Raw genomic sequence first — 24034 nt, 5'->3', positions numbered from 1 at the left:
AAAATTGTGTAATCTTGTTCTGGTCATTTTTGCTACCATTAAAGTTTTAGCCAAAAGCAAGTTTATCTGCAGTCAGCAAATCACACCATCTGCAGGTCTCTTTAATTACAGAGACAAATATAAAAGAACCCTGCGATGGACTAGTATCCGATCCAGGATGTACCTGCCTTCAGGCTTGCACCCAGTGGTTCCAGGATAGCCTCTGGATCACCATGACCCTGCTCAGGACAAGCAGTTATTGAAATTGGATAGATGGAAATATAAAAGATTGCAGATTTTCCAAATTTAGCCTACGTATGTATTAAAATCCACTTTGGTGGGGGCAGTGAACTTGGGGACAGGGATGGGAGAGGGAGGTCACAGAACATACTGTGGCACTATGGTGCAATATTCCTATTAGTGCTTTTAAAATGTTTACACATCATTGTTCTTGCCCAGAGCTACTATATGCAGCCATGGTTGAGGCAAACAGCCTCTCACAATAACATATAACCATGTCTTTAAAATTACAGCAGTTTATAAAGACAATGTGCTACACTCAATGTCACAGAATCCTAACATGTTTTACAGAGCTACGCAAGACAGGATTGGCATAACTTTAAAAATGTGTACACCTGAGTGTGCTGTACTACCTTATGAACTTCAAAAAGCAACTGCATGGGAGAAGAGGCAAAACTAATTTAGTGAAGGAAGGTTTCAGACATTATCAAATTATGGAATGATTATCTGCCTGAGATATCCTTACAGTTTTAACTTAAAAATATCTAAATCAATGTCTCTTACCACTGCATGTAAATGAAAAAAATTGCAGCTTTTTAGGAGATGCCCAGTATTGTAATGAAAATGTTAAAGAAAAAAAAAAAAAAAAAAAAAAAAAACACATTTGATGAACCACAAATGCAGAGATGGCCTTGAGGGAATGGAAAAATTTAATTCCTTGCACTTATGTAACCTAAATTCCTGATGAGATAAAGGAGTTATAGGCAGCATGGGTATCTCTTTTTACCCTAGGCAGCCATATGTCAGAAGACACTAAGATGGCATGTAATGTCATTTTCCACATTTATACATAAGATGAATATATGCCGTAACAGTCACGTTTGTGTTTTGCAGCATTCCCAGTCACCCTTAGAGGGAGTTTAAAGTGGATGGTGTTAGGCCTTTGTTATTCAGTACCAGATGGATAACCCCACATATTGGCACCTGTGAATAATTAACTGGAGCAGGTTTTTTGTTTTTAAAAAAAAAAAAAAAACTCCCAACTCAGACTCAAAATCAACCATGACAGCTGCTCCCTGACAAAAGGAATTGGGATGCAAAGCGCAGATTCTGCACTCTGGACATAATTTGTTAGATGTTGATGTGTCAATTTTATGAAGTAAAAATTAAAGGCCAGTTCTATTTTCTTCTTGTCTCCAAGTGTTTAATACTCATATTTACCCACAAATATGTGGTCACAATGTAGAAGGCTTTTAACAGGCACCAGCTAGAAACTTCCCCTCATAATAAGGAAATTGATGGAAAAACAATTTACTCATTGTTTCATATTTGACAAATAACATCCACTTTATACACAAATCAAACATAAAAAAGTTGTTGCATGAACACTGAACAGTGTATAACACACAAAACCTTCAAGCGCCATGGTAATGGTGTAAATAATGTTATAGCCTTCTAGTAATTTAACAGCCAACATCTGGTGGCAGGAAAAAAATACTAATTACAAAGGCAGCATAAATTCAGCATATGTACATTTTTTTATTTAATACAAATTTAAAACGTTCTCTTTTGTTAACGGAAGGAATAGGTCAGTGTAATAGAATAGAAACAACAAAGAAATCCAGCAGCGTTACAATCACGAGCAGAACCAGCAGAACCACCGCTTATATCTGACCCCAGTTGGGGTCATCCAAGTGGGACTGAGCAGGACCACCATGGAATAAAGAGCACAGCAGCACCAACAGCTTTCAAGAGCTTGCGGAAGAGTTCTGCTCAGCCACTCTCCCTGGCTCAAAGTCTTTTTGGGAGTCCTGCACTTTCTTGTCCAACTGCTGCTGGCTCTGGATTTTGAGAATCAGCTCCCTAATCTCGTCACGTTTCTTCTTCATTCGTTGCTGGGGAAACCAGTCTGATAAGTTCATGGGTAGATGAAAACTCGGGATTGGATTCTGTGGTTAAAATAAACAAGCAAACAGTATATATATATATAAAAAAAATTGTTTTATTACATGAAAAGACCACATCAAGTAAACAGTAGCTGATAGTTAAGACATGCTTTTCACAGCTACAACTATAGCAATGTAAAAAAGGCATGTCTTTGCAGAACCATACAAGGCTTATACCTCAACTTCTGCACTATGTCACTACACCTCAGAGTAGACCTAGACCCAGGTTATCACACTAGGATACAGTGGGCTCTCACCTCAAAGAAACTCTCCACGTACTGCAGTACGTACACACCGCAGTCACTGTAGTTGTCCTGCTGGGGCACACGGGGGCTGGAGCCTCGCATCACATCCTTTCCAAAACTCCGCTGGGTTCCCTTCTTTGCCTCCCACTCTACCTCCAGGTATCTGTGGGGAGATTCCCAAATCAGGAATCAAAGATCTCCCTACTGGAAGACACAGGTTCTCTTAGGCTGTATAAGCAGTATAGAACTGTACAAATGTAACACCTAACATTAAAACAACATTTATGTTTTATTAAGCAAAATGATACTGGGGGGGGGGGGGGGGGATCTAATCCTCTTGCATTTCAAAAAATAACATCACCTGAACTCCCAATACTGTTGCAGTATGAGTTTACCAGAAAATATTCTTCTGATACAGTGTTACAGAAATTTTAAAATAAACTTATCCAAAAAAGCCTCATCAATTTAGGACTGGACTGATTTCTGCTACTTTACATTATACTTTCAAAAGACTATGTAAACCAGGAGTCACAATAAAGACATTTACTCTCGTAAAGTTTTCACCACTGTTGATCTGGCAGGGCCTCTCAAGGAATCCATTATGAGAATGCAAGGCCTATAAAGAAAAATACATTAACAAACAAATTAATGCTCCATTCTTACTGGTTTCACAGTATCGTCATCTAAAGATGTGACAAAAAAATTAAATCCCTTGAGGACTAAATGTGACCTGCTATTGCTAAAACTATTCTTGTGAAGACAAATGTTTCTAATTATGCAACCAACATACAAATTCATTGACCTTAGTGAAAATGCCAATATTATGAAGAACCACAGTGCCCTCTAGTGAGAGCTGGCAGGATTATACTCTCTATAATGCTTAGGGTTAGAGGGTCAAAGGATCAGAGGTCAGCCGCAGCCACTCACTGTTTACAGATTGTAGGTCTGGATGTCCACTCGCTCTGAGAGGAGCCTAGGGTCTCATCAGCTAGCGTCCCATCCTCACTGCACTCATCCTTCACCCACAAAGACAAATTCAGTAGCATTCCACAGGCTACATGCTTCTATTCCTTCATACATTTCAAACATCTTTTACATTCTTCACACGTTAAAGTGCGACAAATTATGCAATAAAGAACTGGAACGTCTAAGTGACATTCAAAAATCTCGCAGAATGATGCTGAGTATATTCTAAGCCCCCCAGTAAAAGAAAAACATGCATACATAGCACACAGTGTACTGGGGAACATCTTAAACAGAAAACATTAAGAATACATATTTATATAGATATATATATATAAAAAAATACATACACACACATATCACATACTCTTAGGATTTGTAATGTAAAACTGCTTTCAAAAAAATTACCTGACTAGAACTTTGGTCATCAGAGAACGTGTAGGTGTCGCCTGTTGACCCATAACAGACGCTGATTCTGTGCAACTCATCTTTTAAACACATGCACAAAAACAACAGAACATGACTTGTAACAGCAGGACAGGCAAACTAACTAATGTGCAAAGTACTTACGCAGTGGGGAAAAATGCAAAACCTTAGGCATTATGTAATTACACTTCAAAAATGTACCAGTACAGTAAACACCCCTGGGAAACACAGAGTCCAGACAAAACCCCCCTGGACAAGTAACTAACATTTTTATTCTGATAATGACATTTTTATTCTTCTGTGGTTTGTTATATAATGACACGGCAATAAGGAAGGTATTATAAGCATGGTATTGTAGCATACATTAAAACTTGCATTATAAATTTACAGCGCACTGTTTCTGGGTCGTGGTTATGCTCAGTCACAGAAAATAGTTGCTTTACCTACAAATCTGTAATAGCACAACCTTTTCAAGAAATGCATTCCTCTGAGAACATTCCCAACATATCTGTGTATTGTTTGAGCTCTTCTTACTGTATAAGTAGCCTTCTGCACACAATTTAGGGCCTCCTTTATTGTTCTTGATGATCTCCATGGCAGCTGAAGTAGTAGTAGAACTGATGCCTCTAACACCCTTATATACACCCCTGATTTTCCCTTCAGAAAAAACAGAAGCTTCAGTAATTTAATGTAATTAAGAAGGTTTTTTCCTACTTTACACCTCAACAGAGAGGACAGCGTTTCAAAAGAGGGGGGTTTGTCCTGCACTCGGAAAACACAGAAGTGCAGGTAGTGGTAATAAGCTCAACATTATTTCAGAGCCCCATACTGACTAAAAAGCAACACTGGCACTGGTGGGCACAGCAATTTGTCACAGAAATCCATTTTTATGTTAAACAGAGGAAAACAGCTGCAGTTTTAGGATCACCATTGTTATTCAGCCCATTTGTCTCAACTTAAGAGTGCGCCTGCAGTAACAGATTTGGTGCTCTGAACACACCCTTGTGACTCACCTGTGTAGTGCAGCTGGGCACTGCTCTGGCCATTCTGTCCTGTGCTAGCTTCCCCACCACCCACCCTGGAAGGAGCCATGCCTCCTTTGGCTTGATCGCTGTTGGAGTCACTCTCCGAGGAGGTGTCTGTGATGTTGAACCCTGTGCTGCCAGGCGTTGTGGGGGGCTGTTCCAAACGACCCCCGGCTTCCTCTTTGCAGGCAGGCCGCTGTGGTGCTTCCTCCTCCGGGTGCTCATCCTCCGTGCAGCTACTCCTTCCGACCACTGCTGGTGCCTGGTATAGTGGGTTGGGCTCCAGCTTCTGGCCGTCCAGGCCCGGAAAGCAGATCACAGCCAGATACCAGTGAGCCCTGCATTCAAAACAAGGCTCATTGGATCACAATGCACCTGTACCTTGCATTTTAAAATGATCATAGAACTTCTAACACATAGAACCAGTGTACCAACATAAATAATACTAGAAACAGGAAATGCATTGTCTTCCACCTTTACAAAGGTAATGCATTCCTGAGAAATTGTGTTCCTAAACCCTAAAACCTGACACTCATTTATGCTAAAGCATTAACTAATTTTGTCCATTTTAATGGAAGTTGAATAGTTAACACTGAATAATCATCACAACAAAACATAACATGGGAGTTTCCCTTTGTTAGTTATGCTATGATACTCTATAGACTTAATACTGTATGACTTGTCTCCTTGTGCTTGATCAGCTCTCTTACTGCATCCTGTATGCTTAAACACTAAAACACATACATGTGATTGTGTTTATGTTCGAATTCAACCTTCAATGCAAAAAAAGTGAAGATCAAATAAATGTATGAAAACCATGCAAACAAACTCACTAACTGAACAAAAACTGGATCTCAATCTGTTTGCATATTCTCCCTATATTCGCATGGGTTTCCTCTCAAAGACGCTTGTTTCCAGTAAACTGGTAATTGCTGGTTGTATGTGCGTGCGCCAGTTTTGTTTGCACTCATATTACCTCGTGCTGCTGTATAGATGGGTGAATGGAAAAAGTCAGTCACCTTAGATGAAGGTGTCTACTAAATACTTCTTTATAATCACTAATTTAGCCTGGAGAAAAGTGCCTCACACTGCTCAGCTGTCCAAAGGAGCACACAATCCAAACTTGGTCCTTGTAAAGTCAAAAAAAAATGCCTCGTAAGTCCAAGTAGCAGTATTAAATTTAACACCTTATCAAGTCAAATTCTTATCACTCAAATGGATATTTCTCAGGGCATGACTGCATTTAACATTAACGAGTTTTAACTCAGCATGAGTATTATGACATTTACATTTATTCATTTAGCAGACGCTTTTCTCCAAAGCAAAGTACATCTCAGCAAAAATACAATTTGTGCATTAAGAGAAAGACATAGCTGCAGACATGCGATTTAAGTAACCTAGTTAGTTACTTTCCACTTGATGCACCGATGTTCACCGCTCAAGTAGATGCATAAAACGCAGGATAGATGAATCCTGATCACCTATATATTTTTAAAAGATACACAAACACTTACACAGAATACAGGAGTAGCAGCTGTGTAAATGTATAAATCTGGGGATGATCATAAAGTGTGTAAAGCTGTGTGTAAAGCTGATCATAAAGCTGTGTAAATCTGGGGATGATCATAAAGTTACGGTGCACGAACATTTACACCATACTCGAGCTGGAGAGATTGAGCAAAGTGAGTGTAGAAAAGGTGAGTTTCAGACCCTTCTTGAATGTAGACAGTATCTGTAGTTCTGAGAGAAGTGATTCCACCACAACGAAGCCAGAACAGAGAACCTCCGTGGTTTACTTTGAGGCATCATGATTAAACAACAAATTCTAATTAGTATGAAACAAATCCTCACATTTCACAAAACCAAAACAATTAGATGCCAGCTGTGTCCATATCATTCTCGGGGCAGAAACTGAAATGAAGGCTATGTTTATGTTTAATTTTTGACAATTCGCTTTAATGAGACAAGACTCAGGATATTAAGATATGGAGTTCCCAGTCCAGACACTCACGACTCATTTATGGGAACAAAGATGAAGTCCTTCTGAAAAAGATCCACATGACGCGTCCACGTCTTCACTCGGTTGTGTTTCTTCTTCTGTATACTGAAAAACAACATTCACGGGGAGGCTTAGTTTCTCCTGCCACGGAAACAGAACAGTTGTAAAGTCTGCAATCACCACTTGAGGAAATGAAATCAAGTGGGTTATTGCAAAACCCAAACACATTTTGAAATATAGTGAATGATTTTAAATAAATGATATCCCAAAAAACAACTTTAAAATACACCCTACTACAGTTAGCCTAATCTGAAGTACACAGCATACACATCTGAGTTTTTTTCCATTTCACTTTTAAGATATCGCTAATGAAACCAATACCATAAATGCCATACAAATGGTTTCCATGAGTCGAATTCAGCTAGAAAACACCTAACCCTAAAACCTAATGAAACCAAAATGTTACCACAACATTACCAAGCGTCATGTACTGTTGGAAGAAAAAAAGACATGAAGCTGAATGCAGGCCCCATTGGTCATTCTGATGGCACACTCACGGTAGATTAGAAGTGTCTGGAACGCTCTTCCTCTCTCTCTGATTGAGCCGCTTGTAAAAGAAGGAGCTAAACACATGACTTCGATGCGCATCTTCCTTTTTTAACTTCTCCAGTACCAAATATCTGAAAGAGAGAAAAAAAAATTCTAATTAAGAAAAAGTTTACAGATAACTTATTACTGCTTTTAACTTATGTCTGATGAGTACAGATTTTTATTCTTTTTCAGCTAAAGCCTTCATCAAAGGCAATTACAAAATACAGTGATATGCTGACTTACTTCAAGTAAAAATCAATGATGACATCATTTAAAAACTCTCCATCATTGAGGCAGTGGAGGTCCTCATTAGTAACAGATATTCCTCCCTTGGCTGGAGGAGGGGGATAAACGATCAACCTAGCAGGATGGAAACAAAATGGAATGTTACTATGGTGGGGTGGGAACGCTGGAAAACACTTAGTAAGACTCATTACTCACTTCACTATGGGCCCAGTGAAGGTGGGCTGCATCTCAGTCATATCATCATCCTCATCATCTGCATCAAAAAAGGTAAGGAGGTGGGAGGAGAGGCGTGTTCGCATGGGCCGTGACTCCTCCTTCTGTAATAGGAGCATGGGAAGCTGGTTAGAGGAGCCCTGCTATAACCACCCCTACAAAAACCAGCACTAACACTTCAGAAATGCTACACGTCCTGAAGTACAACAAGCCCTTTCTCACTAGACTGTTCAGTGTTGTGATTAATAAAATACACTGCAGAGCATGACTGCTTCTGCTTTAATGAAAGAAAAGCAAGCTGGAATACTATCATGTTCACCCGTCTAAAAATGCAACAGGTAGCTCTTCTCAAAGAAAACTCTTCTGCTTCAGAATCACATATGTGCATCCGAGTCTCTCTCTGTTGATATAATGCACACACTGCGTTTTCTGCAAGATGTACGTCGCTTTGGAGAAAAGAGCCTGCTAAATGAATAAATCTCAATGTAAACGTAAGGGACAAGAGAGACACGTACAGGAATTTACATTTATTCATCAGGCATTCATTTCTCCAAAGTGACATACAATTCATTTTGTGTAAACAAAAATGCATTGCAGCAAGATAGAGATGCAGACACTTGAGTCACAAAATACAATTAGTACAAAACCACAATTTTTAACTGCACACATTAAGAACACAGCTGTACATAGAATTCACAGGAAGTTAATTTTCACATTTTTTTTAACAGAACAGATAATGCAGTGAAAGTTTATAGAGAAGATGGAAGATCAGAAGGAATTATGATAGAGACTGAAGAACTCACCTTTCTTTCAGGTGTATTATACCGTACTAGTCTTTTGTTAGCCTCATGAAATGGGAGCTTGGCTGGAAAGTTGCTCAAGTTATTCGCTCTGCCGATCTTCTGAAGGATTTCTTCCAGAATCCCTTGTGACTGCATGGATAGCCCATCCTCAAAAATCAAGACAATGTGCTGCTCATCAGGATCTGATAGAAAGCAGGGTTAGGAAAAAATAAAAAATGTTTAACATACAACACACGAGACCCCTGAATCACTTTGAAATTTTCTATATAAGAATTTCCTCCATTTACAATTTCCTTGCATGGGTCATGGAATGTGTATTGGAAAGCTGACCAACCTGGAGCTTTGCAGTCGTACCACACACTCTTTTCTCGGGACATTTTTAGCTGGGTGCGGAGACGTAAGCACTCTGCAGGGCTGGTCTGCAGAAAGAGCACGGGCAGCTTGCGCACGGTGCACCACTCACAGCTGGTCAGCTCCGAGGCACGCAGGCTCACCTTCTCTAAGACATCTGTCTCTGGACCTGTTCCAAGACAATATAGCAGATTTCGCACACCTAACCCCTTACATGCACTGTTCCTTCACAGGACAATGTGTTTGAGAACCTTACCTTCAGTTTCCAGCTGGATGTAGTCTACTGAGAACTGAAAACAGAAAGACAATTACAACCACAACAAAATCTGAAATAAAAAACACATTAAAAAAAAGGATACTTCAGATATCTTTGGAAACTTCTTAAATCTGATGTGTGCGCAATAATAAAATGCTCTCAAAATGAAAAAGATATCCTACCTAAAAGTGCCACACTACCCTACCCCAAAGCAGAAAAGCAAGGGTCTTACAATGACAGGTTTTGTGACCATCCTGCGCAGTGTACCCAGTCTCACACTCCTGCAGTCAAGGATAATGCTGTCCATATTGTTATTAACTTTTCGGCGTTTTGGGGGCGTAACCACTGTGTCACTGGATACCAGGTTTCCAAACTGTGGACAACATATTTACAACTAAGTGCAATTCTATAAAGAAAAACCTTGCCTAATTTCAGCGTACAACACATTTTGCAAGGGAAAAGAGAGAGAGAAAGAGAAAGGCACTTCCGGCAAGTTAGATTGTCACCTTCTAGCAATTACTTAATTCCATGCTAGGCAGAAGTTTTAGTACTTATTCCATGTTTTTTTTTTTTTTTTTAAAAATATATTCAAAAATCGCATTCTAACAAAGCATTCATAGTGTTTTTGGTCCACACTACCAAGAAACCAAAAGTAAATTACTCAGCTCTCCACTCTATAGTAAATTGTGAATCCTGTGTTGAGGGTTAGCACATTTAGTTGGGAATCAGAAATTCAATAATTAATTTATATATAGAAAACCAAACAATACAATCCACTGATACCACGGAAGACATACTTGGTCTTTCATTCGAGCCTTCCTTGGCACCGAGATTCTACAGTCTACATCCGTGAAGTAGTCAGCAGTTATCTCCTCATGCTCCTCTTGGACAAGTTTTAAGGTGGCTTCAACCCTTCCACAAGAGGGTGCTGGTGAGGAATGGGCAGAATCAGCAGGACGTGGGGAGACATTGTCCATTCTGTTGACACTCCCTGTGCTGCCGTTTTCACCTTCCTCCTCCTCCTCTTCATCATCATCATCACTAGACAGCACAACTGAAACACAGCAATCAGATGGTAAGCGCCTTCTCATGATGAAAACAGACTTAAGTCTATCCACTAAAAGCTTATTATGACAGGACAAAATTATAGGCAACATGAAGTGTCGTCATGACAAAGATTGAAACGTGATTGGCCATTTCAAGCCATAAGTGAAACTTCATCTATACCTCTAAATATATAGAATGCCAATGGACTATGGCCAGTTTTATTGTATTGTACGCATTGTCTTTTGAACGCATTGTTATTTCATACAGTTGCCATGTTCTTGGCAGTCAGTGTGTGTTTGTGATTCTTACGGTCACAAAACAGAAAAGGGAAAAAGAATGGGTACAAGTTTTTACTTACACAAGGTTATTAGAGTGAAAAATTGCAGGAAGAAGATTTTACCATTTCAGAAAGATGAAGTACAACTGGAATGTTTACAGCTTAGTTTCCTCAAAACGCTAGCAACACATACCTATACTTATAATAAATGGCACAAAATAAGCCTATTAGTCTCTAAAGCTTCATAACTTCAGTGAAAATGCTGAATAGTGCAGGATTATTAGCATGTACACATACAGTGTGCTAATACCCACACGTTTTGAGAACTTACTGGGGTCGTTGAGCTCTTGCTGCTTGATGAGTGGCTGCCACTTGCTCTTGGACCCTGCCGGAGTTCCACCAGCCCCCCCATTGTGTGGTGGCAGGAGGCTGCCCCTTGTGATCCGCACAGGGGGGTTCATTACCACATCCACTTGCGGAGTCCTCACTCCTGAGGATGGCCCATAAAAGCCCTTGTTTAGCTGCAAATTGTTTGGTCCCAGGGTGGTGTGGGGCCGGATGGGGGTCCTGGTTGGGGTGGATGCAGGCTCCGTGGGCTCTGTTCCTGGGGAGGCCTCCTCGGCCAGGGGGTTGCCACAATTCTGACACCGCACATGGTCTTCACTGGGCTTACAACACTTCCCGCACACTGTCAGGTAGTCTTGAGGATCCAATGGCTACAGGACAGAACACAGAAAAGTCAGCAATAGGCTCAGCAGTTGGGGGAGTCAATCTTCTTGAGACCTGGGCTGTAAACCATTAATATTAAACTTTTAACCAAACTACCTTGAGCTCCAATTCCATCTTCAAAAAGCAGAAGTATTTGGGGAAATTTAAATCTGAATCTTCCAAAAATACATCATGTCAGTACTTTTAAGAAAACCACACTGAAATATACCAAGTTTCCTAGGGAAAATCAGAATACTCAATTAAAACATAAACACACAAACTCTGGTGCGGGTAACTTAACTAGTGTCAAGTGTATTTGAATAAATTTACTATCATAGTCCCTTCTGAAGACACCATTTCAAGCTGTACTCTCATATTACCAGTATAAACCCTCTTAGACAATGAGGCTATGTGCACTAGTAAATTTATGATGGTTCCAATTGTTTTTTCTGTATCACTTCAAGAAACAAAGCCAAATTTTTTATTTTTTTTTTTAAACTTGGCTGTAAAATCTTGGGTATACTGCCATTAGATACATGGAACAACAACTCCACACAAGAAGGCTCCTGCTATATACAGAAAGTGAGAGAAAGGAAAAGCCATGATGAATTCCAGCAGTGTCTGTAGTCTGCAGGCACTGACTCTGGGCCTAAGGCCAGAAAGAGGCACCAATACGGATGTTTAACTTGTACCCATAGTTCCCAGTGAGAGTCTATGGAGAAAGATGTCACTGTACCGGGGGCATCATCTTTGCCTTTTCGTTGTCTATTTGGGCAACAAGTAAGAGTAGAGCTGAAATGAATTTGCAACTTAAATGTTGCTGGACCAAGGAAAAGTGTTCCTGGAAAACATTTTTATATTAAAAAAGCATTAAACATATATATTCAATATACTGTATGTATGTTATTGAGCATATTAATACTGAATTTTATTTTGCACATGTTGTCCAATCTGTTCCATTCACTGCATCACTGTCCTGAAAAATCTCTCACATGAAGATGAAGACTTTAAATGTGATAGTTAAGCAACACAGTACTGTCTACAACTGCCTCTACCGAACAGGGTCGCAGCAAACCGGAGCCTAACAGAGCAGCACAGGGTGCAAGACTGGAAGGGGGCGGGGGGAGAGACGACACACCCTGGACGGGATGCCAGTTCACCGCAAGCCAACCTAAGCAGGGCTCAAACCCCAGACCCGCCACACAGCGTGCCCCGGCCAAACCCGTTTCGCCACTGCACCCCCGGCAACATAGTACTAACAACACATAATAATAATAATAATAATAATAATAATAATAATACTACGTCTTCCATGTTTCCTGACCTCCATTTTACTGGCTGAAGATGGAAAGTTCCCAGAAGCCTCTAACACAGGTCGCCGCTTGTTCTGTACTCGCCGCTTAACATCCTCTCCAAAAACCAGGTTCTTTGTAGCTGGAGGGCAAATGTAAGGTTATGCACAGTGGTTGGAATAGCATATGATGTTTTGCATACATGCAAACAGAAGAAAACCAAGCTATAGACAAAAAAGGCAAGGTCCACACAGCAGAGCTTCTTCTAATCCAGCTTGCTTGCAAAGCAAACAGACAAAACAAGGGTTCAACCTTGAACTGAGAAGAGAAGAATAATAAAGTCAGTGTCAACACATTTCAAGGTCACATAGCAGCGCTACTTATGTCTATTTCCATGTTCCACTGGGGATTGCCAGGGTAACAGCACATCCCTTTCCCTAGAGGATGGGATTAATGAGAGCAGCCTGCTCCACAGACCCCCCTGGAAAACCCAAAGAAATGGTCCCAAACCGTCGACATACACTCATGTTCTAATGGTAACCGGTGTGAACCTTATGTCATTGTGTAAGGGACACTGCACACTAGCATACACATACATGCATCAGAATCAAAGTACAGACACTCCCCACTTAACGACCTACCTGTTTAACGACCGCGCGGACTTACGACTAGTCGGTATTGTACGCTGTATGACAACTTTGGTCGTTGAAACAGCAGCGCGGCGTCTCAGCATCAAGCATCTCATCTCGCATCACCCTTTCTCATTCTCAGTCTTGTTCCCCAGTCAGTCAGTATTCACTACACTAGCGTTTGCAATCTCCAAGACTACATATTTCGTCTATAAATTTGTACTTTATTGTGCACCCCATAGTACAAGATGTCAGCGAAAAGGAAGAGCATGATGTATAAACATTTATAAATATACTAAAAATTTTATAAATGGTGCAAAGGTGACATTAAAACAATATCTAAAGGTGGTTGACACAAATCCACTACCAGTACAGTATGCTTGAAATATTGATAGGTGCGGCTCCTTACTTATCAACCAATTCACTTGACAACCTAGTCGTAGGAATGGAACTCGGTTGTTAATTGAGGAGTGTCTGTAGTTGGGTAGGTGATGAGACAAACATGGGAACATCTTTCAGATAAGAAAGCTCAATTTTTAATAACTTTGGACAAATGAGGAATTGAATCTTGTGACATCAAATTATTATAATATCAAGGAGGTTGGTAATGCAGTCAAAAAGAAATTGTGAATGTAAGGGAAAATACGAATTTAAACACTTTTCTGGGACACTCAAAGGAAACAGATAGGTGAACACTGTCTAATAATCTATCTCCTGGGACAGTGAGAAAAGATGTGTGTTTAATCCCTTTGTTCCTTCAGTGGCCAAATGTGTACCCACACATGGAGGTAAAGAGCTCAAAGCAGTAGTGCCAAAAATGGACACATTAACAATCCCAAAACTATAAATATCAGCCACATTGAGTAGATATATTTCCTGTGGCTTAGAAGTGATGAGACAGTCAGCAGATCCTCCCAGAGAAACACAAAGTGTCAAGTGAAGGTCACTTACCTGGAACTTCAGGACAGGTGAGAATAATGCTATCTACTTCTACTCTTTGGATCTGTTGAGTGTTGAAGTCTTTTCTGCAAGGGGTGAATAATACATGTTCACAAAAACATGGTTAAGCTCAAAACAGCAGAAACATTCAGATCCCACAACATTCAAAATTTTTTGTTATTTCATCGCTATGCAAAATAATTTATCATAATTAACCCATGCAAAATCTACCATTACACAGTTTAGGGGGAAAAAAGCTCTGGGATGCAGACGAAGGATAAGACAACAAAAAAGCTATCACAGAAGAATGTTGAGAACATAATTTGTGATTTATGGGTGAAGAAGCCAAGCAGGCCATGGTTCGACATGAGCAGATCACCAACAACCAAAGCAGGACATGAAAGGAACTGTGGGACCCAGCAGCCTGAAACTCAAGCATTGAAATTTCTGGGAAGATAACCTCTACAGCAAGGACACACATTCATCCAGTCAACCAACTTACCTTTCCTTCAAGTCAAGGCTGCTTTAGGGTGGAAAAGGAATACAACAATAAGAAACTAAACCTACAGTATATTTCTACAACAGTGACTTCTTAATTAGGCTACAGTTTTATCTTGGACGCCAATAACGAATGAACAAGGGGGATACATGTCCTGAACTAATAGGCGTACTAACTGTCGCATTTAACTTCTGGATTTCATTGTTGCCTTTTAAATGTCACATCAACAAACATCAATAATATCTGCATGTGTGAAACACAACATATTGCACAAGCTAGGGGGGCAGACACACTGCCTTACCTTTGGGTGTTCTTTCTTACAGTAGCAGGGGCGTTAGCATGCTGGAAAAGTCGCCCTTGAACAAGTACTCCTTGTGGTGGCGTGGAGCTAACAACAAAATAGTTGGTTCTGTTGGATGTAGGTGTTACAGCATGAGGGTTTTCACTGGCGAGAAACAAATAAAATTACATGAATACGTAAACGGGAAATAAAAATTAGAATAGTATTGTTTCTAAAGGCCTAAAAAGAGTCTCCCAGCCAAAAATCCATAATTTCACCACATATTTCACAGAAGGAGGAACAATATGTTCTACTACCTTCCAGAATGAGACACCTGCACATCTATTCAAACTGAATGAATAACTTCCTTAAAAAAAGGTTCAGTTGGCAAAAAGTGTTTAGTTTTGTTTCTGGCACATGCTTTCAGAAAACAACATGGCACTGACACCTGAGCTTCTTGCCAGCTCCCAGTTTGTTCAGCCCCAGGTAATTTCCTTTCAGCATCCTGGACTGATTGGACACCTTGCGCTCATACGTTTTCAGGTGCTCAACTGAACTGAAGTGCTTCAACTGGGGAGACTGTTGCACAGAAAGAGAAACAGGATGTTACAATTTCAGTCTGATCACTGGAATTCTTTGACCCTTGAGCACAGCATGTTGAAAAGACATTTATTACTGTTGCTTGTTGAAACACATTCAGACAAGAACCTCCTTTGTGAACAGCAACTATTTATATACATCCACCTTAACAAGCTGAACGGACAAATTAACTTATCTGTACAACGTTTAGGCACTGTGAAGAACTGATGACACTTGTATCAGAGGGTTGTTCAAGTCAAGCCAAAGTGTTTTTGTTGTCATTCCTCTATATAGCTCCTATACCGTGGAATGAAATGTCTTTTCTCTGGGACCATGGTGCAACACAGAATAGTACGCAAGACTACATAAAGTGCAAATACACAACAAAACTGGAAAGTCGTAAAAAAAAGTTATCAGAAGAAAGCAACGAGTGCTGCTTCTTGAGACGAAAATCTGAGCACAGATCTGTAAAGACCTGTCCTCTCTGTATGGTACCTTCCTCCCCTCAGGGGTGAGCTCTTGTTGCCCATCTGCCTCGTCCATCGTCACTGGGGAAGGGCTGTGTGGCGAGCATGAGGAGAAACAAGAAAGCATCAGGTCACCAAGCAAATTTTCTCAACACCACTACCAAAACTCCAGATCAACTACATCTTTTCTTAACGTGCAATTGCACAAGGACTGACCAACAATTTATTCACAAACCATCTATTCCTCCTCCTCCAACGTCACTCTGAGGACAGTGTGCCATTTTGTTTCCTTACTCACTTTAAAATGTAGGCAATAAAAAATACATTTAATGTACAAATAAATGCATCATTATTATTACTGTCCAACTATAGAACCAGGAATACAGATCTCAAACCAATTCCTAAGCCAGTTTATCCCAGGGTGACAACTATATATCTCCCTAGTTGCATTCAAACAATATTCCAACATTTTAAGTTTGCAAATAGGCACTATATTTGACTGATTAGCTGGAACTTATCCAAAGAGCCTTACAATTTTACACATTTACTTAGCTGGACATGTAGTACAGCTGGAACAACTCAGATTCATTCTGTTTATGAATATTAAAGCAGGGCAACTCATGGATCTTAACCCAACAACCTTCAGGTTGCCAACCTATGGCCCGGACTACTTTGTTGTTTATTTCAAACAGAATGTATGCCGGTCTGAGAATATTACTATTGCTTGAGGGTTGCAGTTAATAAAAAAGGTGTTTTGGAGCCCTAGAAATTTTTGTGATGAATCAATAGATCAACTGTGACTCCAACAACAAAAGCGGTTTAGAGATGTCCTTACTGGTGCCCGCTCTGTTCCTCACTGGCATCTGAGAGAGAAAAGCTCCAGTTTGGCTGGAAACCTCCATGTTTCTTGGATTCTGATCTCTCAAGAGCTTAAATATAAATGAAATACTAAAGTCAATTCACAGCTAGGTGCAGTCATAAAGTGTTATGAGAACATCTTAAAATGGGCCATTTAACTGGAAACCATTTGATCAAATGGTCTCATACAATCCAGATGCTGAAATACACAATGGTCATCACTGTTCCCTAAATCAACGGTCCTGGGCACAGTGTGTTTATGATGGTTTTCATAACGCAGAAGTTTTAATTAGGCTTGAGAACTACCTTATTTCCAAGTTCTAGTGGACTGTCTTTTACGCCAGCAGTAATAAAAGATAAATCAGTGACATTTAAGCATTCTGTTGTCATTTGCTCATATACAAATGAATATGTGATGACAAATTATGTAATTATCTAAATTATGTTTTTTTTTTTTTTTTTTTTTTTACTTTTACAGGGGACTCATCTTAAAATGAAAAGGTTATTTTGTTTTAGGGGCACAAAAAGATGAAAGGGTTAAACAGGTCAGTCTACTGGAAAGAAATGCAACACACATATATATATATATATATATATATATATATATATATATATAAAACTTAAGACCTATATGTCAAACTTCTGAGAATAACAGTGCTGATAGAAGATTGCATTCCATAGCATCTGAAAAGCAAAAACAATTATATGAACAGGAGGGAGGTGATCTTTAAAATCATAATCCTTTCTCTTATATGCTTGATAAATTTACCTTGATATTAAGCCTTTACACAGCCACTACTTTTGTATTGTATGTAAATGCTTGTGTACTTTTAAATAAATAAAAAAAAAATGTAGGAAGGTGATCAGGATTAGTCTATCCTGAGTTTTGTACATCTACTCATGCGGTGAACATCGGTACATAAAGTGGAAGTAAACTAGGTTTACTTAATCACATGCCTGCAACTATGTCTCTTTCTCCTAATGTAATGCACAATTTGTATTCCTCTGAGATGTACGTCACTTTGGAGAAAAGCGTCTGCAAAATGAATAAATGTAAATGTATTAAGATAACTCATTTTGCTCATTTTAATTAAAAAGTGGGAGGCGGAAACAAAAACATGCACACACAGCAACCCCCTGACAGGAGCTAAGAAGATGGGTTCTGTTCTCAGTTTACCAACAGTCAAAATAAAGGGTACCCATGCCTAAACCTGGTAAGTGGCACAATTTACAGGATACCTGGCTCTTTAATTTCTAACAACCTCACTATGGACAGAGTAGGATGAATCAAGTCAGTCAAAGAAATAAGGAGTTTAAATTGCTTAAGGCCTCAGAGTTAAAACCTGGGTACCTGGATTAGTACTCATCATGACTGGAGACCACTGCCCACAGCAACAGACCACAATAAAGAGCTTTCTAGGAATACAGTGATATTGAAACACTGTACAATCTGACATGAAAACCTTGAGATAAAATCAAATGAGACTTTCCTAATTAGCTAAGACAAAGTAGGGCAAGTGTTAAATAAAATGAGATTCACCTTTCTTCAGAGGTGACAGCTAGTACTCCTTGGCTGCCCTGATCATAATTTTATAACCAGCTTAGGGACTTAGTTCCACACCCTAGGTCAAGCATGTCACTGAAGGCTGAAAGCACACTAGTTTTCACTTCAACTTGTATTAACTGGTCCAATTAATAAACAGGCTACATAATTATTTTACACTACTATTGTATATTTACAAAAATATTACAATATACTGTCATTCTCCATGCAATCTGTCATAATTTTTAACTATCTGGATATATCGAAGAGGTGAATTTTAAAGTTGTGTAATTAAGCAAAGTGGCTGAAGTCCTTAGGGGAAGGATTTTGATACCTTGTCTCCAATGACAGCGAAGCACTGAGTGATAAGGATAAGTTAGATGTTGGAACCACTGGGTTATTAAAATGTGAAAAAAAAAAGATACATTTGTGTGTTCCTTCCTCATAAATGATTTCAGATTTTTGCATCGTTACTGATAAGTTCACCTTAGGTCAGTTACTGTGGCATACATGGGGTGACCACCCTCAGTCTTAAAGTTAAATCTTAAGTATCTTATAATTACATTTTACAGTATCTGCAAAACCTTGTTTCCACTTATTGTACAATTAAACCATAATGTCACCAGGAGGTCCAATCCCATCTAAACCAGGAAGAGTAAATTGATCCAAACAGGCTGAAATGTTCAGTGTCCACAAAATGCTGCATTGGAAGAAGCTGCCCACTTTACACTACCCCTGTAAGGAATACAAGTATCATCACAGAAAATTAAGAAACAACAAGGAGTAATCAGTATTAAAAACACTGGTACAAGTATCCAGGGTGACATGCAGAGTTTTAGCTAAAAATCTATGATCTGCGAGTACATTTACATTTATTCACTTAGCAGACGCTTTTGTCCAAAGCGACTTACAACGGATACTATGTAGTTACTAGCCCACACACCTTATTCACCAAGGTGACAACATCGCTAAATACACTACTTACAAGGGGTTACTCATCCATGCAGTCAAACACACTCACGCCGTGACACACACACACTATGGGGGAACCTAAACAGCATTTCTTTGGACTGTGGGAGGAAACAGGAGCACCCGGAGGAAACCCACGGAGACACGGGGAGAACATGCAAACTCCACACAGACTGAGCGGGGATCGAACCCACATCCTCTCGCACCACCCAGGCACTGTGAGACAGCAACGCTACTCGCTGTGCCACCATGCCGCTTTGTTGTGCCTCATTTTGTCCAAAGTGACAAACTATCCATTATCAAAATCACACAAACTATTTTCAGTGTGCAATAGCAAGTACTTTGCTCAAAGACTTATTACACAGCAAAACTTGGTACAAAGACATGTCACTGTTTTGCTCACATGTACAGTTCCTTTACCTTCACACCAGCAACTGCCCTGAGCTACAGCAGATAAATATAAGTACAGTCATACCTCAAGAGAACACATTCAAGTTACAAGAATTTAACTTTCTGCAGAGTTTAATAGCCCAAGTTCAACTTAAAAGGCATTTTTTCATGTTTAGGGGGGACCAAATTCAGATTATTTACATTTAGATTCATTTAACAGATGAATCTTTCCAATGTATGTATGTATGTATGTATGTATGTATAACTATATACTTAGCTTATACCTTTATGCAACTTACAATGATGGCTACACTAAACTCTGTAAAATCATTCACCCATTTATTCAGCACAGCAATGTAACACTCACACCACAGGTCATTCAGAGTCACCCATTAATCTAGTACGTATTTGGACTTTGCAAGAAAACACATGCAAACACAGGGAGATGGAAGGATTTAAATGCAAACTTATGTGAATATTGGTGTTTTGACATTTCATTTTCACATTTGTAATTACAATATATTTTGATCAATATGTTTAATTTTGTACAAGTATATTGTAGCATATCTTTAACTGTTCACTACATAATAGCCACAAAAGAGATGAACTAGTGCAAGCAGGCAAACATACAGTATTATAGAGTAATGCAGGAAAACTGTCTTGTTTTATAACTAATGTTAGCTATTGAAGTAACTATTTAAATGGGATTTTTTGACATTTTAGCATGAAAGTGTGTCATTTTAAAGGCTCAGAAAAGCATTAAAACTTTAACCATCAAAACTAATGGTAATTACATCACCCATTTATTAGAGTCTGCATTACAAAGAGTTTTTCCAGAAATATCTTCCACACATCTTAGGATGCACCTGGACATGCTTGTGATGCACCAGGAGTGTCAGTGATGTAACCTGAGGTCATGGGGTGTTTCAGGTCTTTTAACATCAGACACTGTTGCCCAGGCAACTCAACGAGGACTCATCAGGCTCCAGCCTGCATCCAGGTAGCCTTACCTTGAAGGTGTGGCTCGCCTCTCCGTAACCAAAGCCACCTAGTTACCCTTGTGCAGCCTCAGTAACAGCATTCACAGCCTTTCTCCTCTTTCTGTGATACCATAAGCCTTATACAAAGATTTCCCTGCAAAGAACCTGCAGTCTACTTCAGTGGGTACAGGCACCTCGAACTCCAGTCACCAGCTCCACCAATTTCTTATACTTTGCCATCTTTCTTTGGTTAGCCTCTCTCATTTGTAACAAAGGGATTCTCAGAAATGCGTTATCTTTGTAAGGTGGGGGAAGACTATGTTCATTGTCTTCTGGGCTAACATACTATACTTCTGCAAGATTTTTTAGACATTTAGAAGATATGAAGGCAATGTTTTAATGTTGTTTCACTCCAACTTGGCCTTGTGTCACCTTGGCAAATTAGGCTGTCCTCATTAGACACCTCTACAGGCTACTTCATGTAAGCAAGAATAAGAATCCAACTGTCTTATTTTTCAGTTTGTCCTCAAATGAACCCCCCTTCTCAAAAGACAGCAGTGTGGATTTTCTTATAACCACGGAAAAACGGTGCATCTTTATCCCAGCGCTATTTAACAGCGGTAACCTTTTTGCCTTGCTCCAGAATGCTTTATGTATTCACCTCCCTACGAATGACAACAGGCCTTGGAAATCCTGGCCACTTTCTTCTTCATCTGATGAAAGGCAGTCTTAAAGAAACATGCATAACAATTTATGTGTTTTTTGCTGTACTGCTCTTCATATTTCCACAATAGTTTGCATATATGCACCTAAGACAGAAGAGATTAGAAAGAAAGCAGATTTTTCGCCTAACAACTCCTACATACAGGTCACGTATAATTTCATACAACCACGCTCCAGTACATTACCTTCCTCTGCAACACTCCCAACCCCCACACCAAAACACAATCTGAGATGTCACATTCCTCAGCAGTACAGCACTTTAAAATGTAGCCCAGCCAGGACACAGAAAAACAACCAAGAGAAGATCTAACTAAAAATCAGCATATCCAAAAGCCTGTTTTGTGAAACATACATAAACCACTATTCCATCCTCATGTTTACCTCATTCACAGAAATGCGGGAGACCTTCTCAGCTGTCCATAGCAGACACACCATAGGACATACCTGCCATTCTTGTGATTTCAATTCACTTAGGATATGCTGACAAATGAATAAAAGTCAAATAATTGTTGGAAATGTGCAGGGTTACAACACAGGTCCACCCAACATCATGATCATCATTATGATCATGGCCCTCCAGAATAATAACTAGAGATGTGAGCAAAAATACAACGCTTTTCACATTTTCACTAAAATTAAATACTGTAGCTTACTAGATACAATGTGATTTTAAAAAAGTTGTACTGTTGGGAGGGAATAAAGAATCATAATCATATACAAACAGTACACACAGAGTAGGCCGAGTCGGTTTTGGCCACCTTTGCTTGCAGAACACGAAAGAACAATAGAAAAATGCTTCATTTTTGTTTTACTGACCGCTTTTAAATTTGACTACATCACATTTATTTTACATTGGCAGACATATTCTCTGGAGACAGCACACTTGTATATGCACTAAATTAAATATAATACGGTAGCTAGCGAACTGCAGACATACACCGACTAACAGTTCATTGTTGTTACCTTGGTACCTACCTAAAACACTACGTTAACCCTAAAGCCGGGTACAAAATCCCACTTTTCAGCATACATATTCAAGATTTGGCTGTCGCGGTAAGTTTAGGTAGCAGTATCTTTTTAAAAAAACACACTGTACCGCTGTGTGGGCCGAAGTAAATTCCGTATGCTTGGTGGTTGTGCTAGTTAGCTACATACTATCTCATCTGCGACAAATGACACGGCTAGGCTAAGCTAACTAGCCACATTCGACTAGCCACAGTGCAACTACGATAAAACCGCACACGACACCGGTGATATCGGGCGCTCGCGACTTCACACATTCACCTACATCTCTGACGCCCACATAAAGTGTGTGTTTCCAGGGCCTACCTTCGATAAAGACGCTCCTTCTGTGGGCCATCTTCACTCCATCTTTTTCTCCGTAACGGACGGAGCGCGTGGAAATCGGTGTCGCTCGTCTCGCGGCGAGACTCCGCTCGCGCCACAGCGCCGTTCGGCTGACTCGCGTCCCCCCTTTTTTCCTCCCCCCCTCCGGAAAAAAAAAAAAAAAAAAAACTGGGCGCAGGAGTCCCTTCGCCGGTTTACTCCTCGCCCGGGTACACCGTTTTGTGCGGTCGTTTCTCTTTTTTTGTTCGCACCAGTAGAAAATGTCGCGTTCAAGTGTTTTCAGCCCTTTGTATAGGAGGAGAGGTACGTGCTGCTCTCAGCAAGCAGCGCTCGCTCGGTCTTCTTCCCGTCGTCGTTCTGCGCGACCGTGTGTGTCTCGCTAACCCCCTGTTTTTCCCACAATTATCAGTCAAGGGCCCAATAAAATAAATAGAATGGCAGAAACGGACCTCTTTGCCATAATCCCTATATCCTGCACAGATATATAACTAAATTATTTGAACGAAACGTAAACTGGCATGTGTGTGGATTGAACCGCGCTGCGGGCGCCTGCTCCAGCCACGCTGGCGTCCTCTGTGGCGGTCGGTGTACCAAATCGAGTCCCCGGATGCAGGGAGAAGTAGGGCCGAACGCAGAGCTTCAGCCTGTTCGGGGGCCGCCGAGAAGGATGCAAAAGCTGCTGCTACCAACCAATCAACTAGCACGTGAACGATCAACAATAACCTCGCGTATGCAAAATTATAAACATCAAGTAAGTGTGTCTTCCAAAATACATATTAAGTTGTACATTAAACAGATAGCAGCCACCCGGCTGCAACTTGTGCTTGCAGCTTTTTCTTTTTTTGATTGACGGCTTCAAGACCGAAGTAAGTTTAATTCATAAGCCCGTTTTTTTCGATTCGTTGAGCATTTTATCATCTGAACGTGGCGGCACCCCCCCGCGTCGAGACAGTCACACAGCAGGGGGCGACACTGCATCGAAAAGCGCCACAAATGGAAGGTGACCGCTTTCCGCCACACGCGCGTCAGGACTGCGCACTTTGGGCGGTGCGGTGTGCAGACCGCGTTCATTAATGATGGTCACCTCACTTCAGGGACCGCGTTCATAAGTACGTGTTTTGTTCAAACACATGTCTTTGACCCGAAGGACTAACCAATAATATCGGCCTCTGCGCAGGTGACGCAGCTGGTCCACGTGCATTTTTTTTTTTACATATATATACC

The 24034-nt window shown here is 40.2% G+C and overlaps 1 protein-coding gene across 5 annotated transcripts; it reads right to left on the bottom strand.

The window, feature by feature from the left end:
* Positions 1 to 1540: 1540 nt before the first annotated feature.
* Positions 1541 to 22944, bottom strand: senp6a (SUMO specific peptidase 6a). Of its 5 annotated transcripts, none has more exons than XM_029253342.1 (25): positions 22793 to 22944; positions 16836 to 16929; positions 16029 to 16092; positions 15403 to 15533; positions 14976 to 15119; positions 14678 to 14698; positions 14188 to 14261; positions 12640 to 12749; positions 10939 to 11323; positions 10081 to 10337; positions 9516 to 9656; positions 9284 to 9317; positions 9011 to 9196; positions 8677 to 8858; positions 7856 to 7977; positions 7658 to 7774; positions 7381 to 7503; positions 6836 to 6928; positions 4813 to 5162; positions 4334 to 4456; positions 3782 to 3861; positions 3338 to 3426; positions 2958 to 3026; positions 2423 to 2573; positions 1541 to 2168 (listed from the first exon to the last, which is right to left on the bottom strand). In XM_029253342.1, exons 1-25 carry the CDS (start codon positions 22821 to 22823, stop codon positions 1968 to 1970), a joined length of 3372 nt encoding a protein of 1123 aa, XP_029109175.1. In that variant the 5' UTR covers positions 22824 to 22944; the 3' UTR covers positions 1541 to 1967. The 5 variants fall into 5 exon arrangements, with proteins under 5 accessions (XP_029109175.1, XP_029109177.1, XP_029109179.1 ...); XM_029253344.1 differs by having other exon boundaries at positions 14678 to 14695; XM_029253346.1 differs by lacking the exon at positions 14678 to 14698.
* Positions 22945 to 24034: the final 1090 nt, after the last annotated feature.

This window comes from Scleropages formosus, chromosome 1 (genome assembly GCF_900964775.1).
Source record: "Scleropages formosus chromosome 1, fSclFor1.1, whole genome shotgun sequence".
Classification (NCBI taxonomy): Eukaryota; Metazoa; Chordata; class Actinopteri; order Osteoglossiformes; family Osteoglossidae; genus Scleropages; species Scleropages formosus.
This window is presented reverse-complemented; position numbering and strand designations above follow the sequence as displayed.

What these genes read in the sequence shown, in the direction of transcription:
- senp6a (XM_029253342.1), bottom strand. Translation starts at nt 22,823, where the DNA reads ATGGCCCACAGAAGGAGCGTCTTTATCGAAG. An exon ending in TTCACTGGGCCCATAGTGAA is followed by an intron (nt 7,775 to 7,855) that starts GTGAGTAATGAG and finishes CCATCCTGCTAG; the next exon opens with GTTGATCGTTTATCCCCCTC. An exon ending in ACGTGGAGAGTTTCTTTGAG is followed by an intron (nt 2,169 to 2,422) that starts GTGAGAGCCCAC and finishes TTTTAACCACAG; the next exon opens with AATCCAATCCCGAGTTTTCA.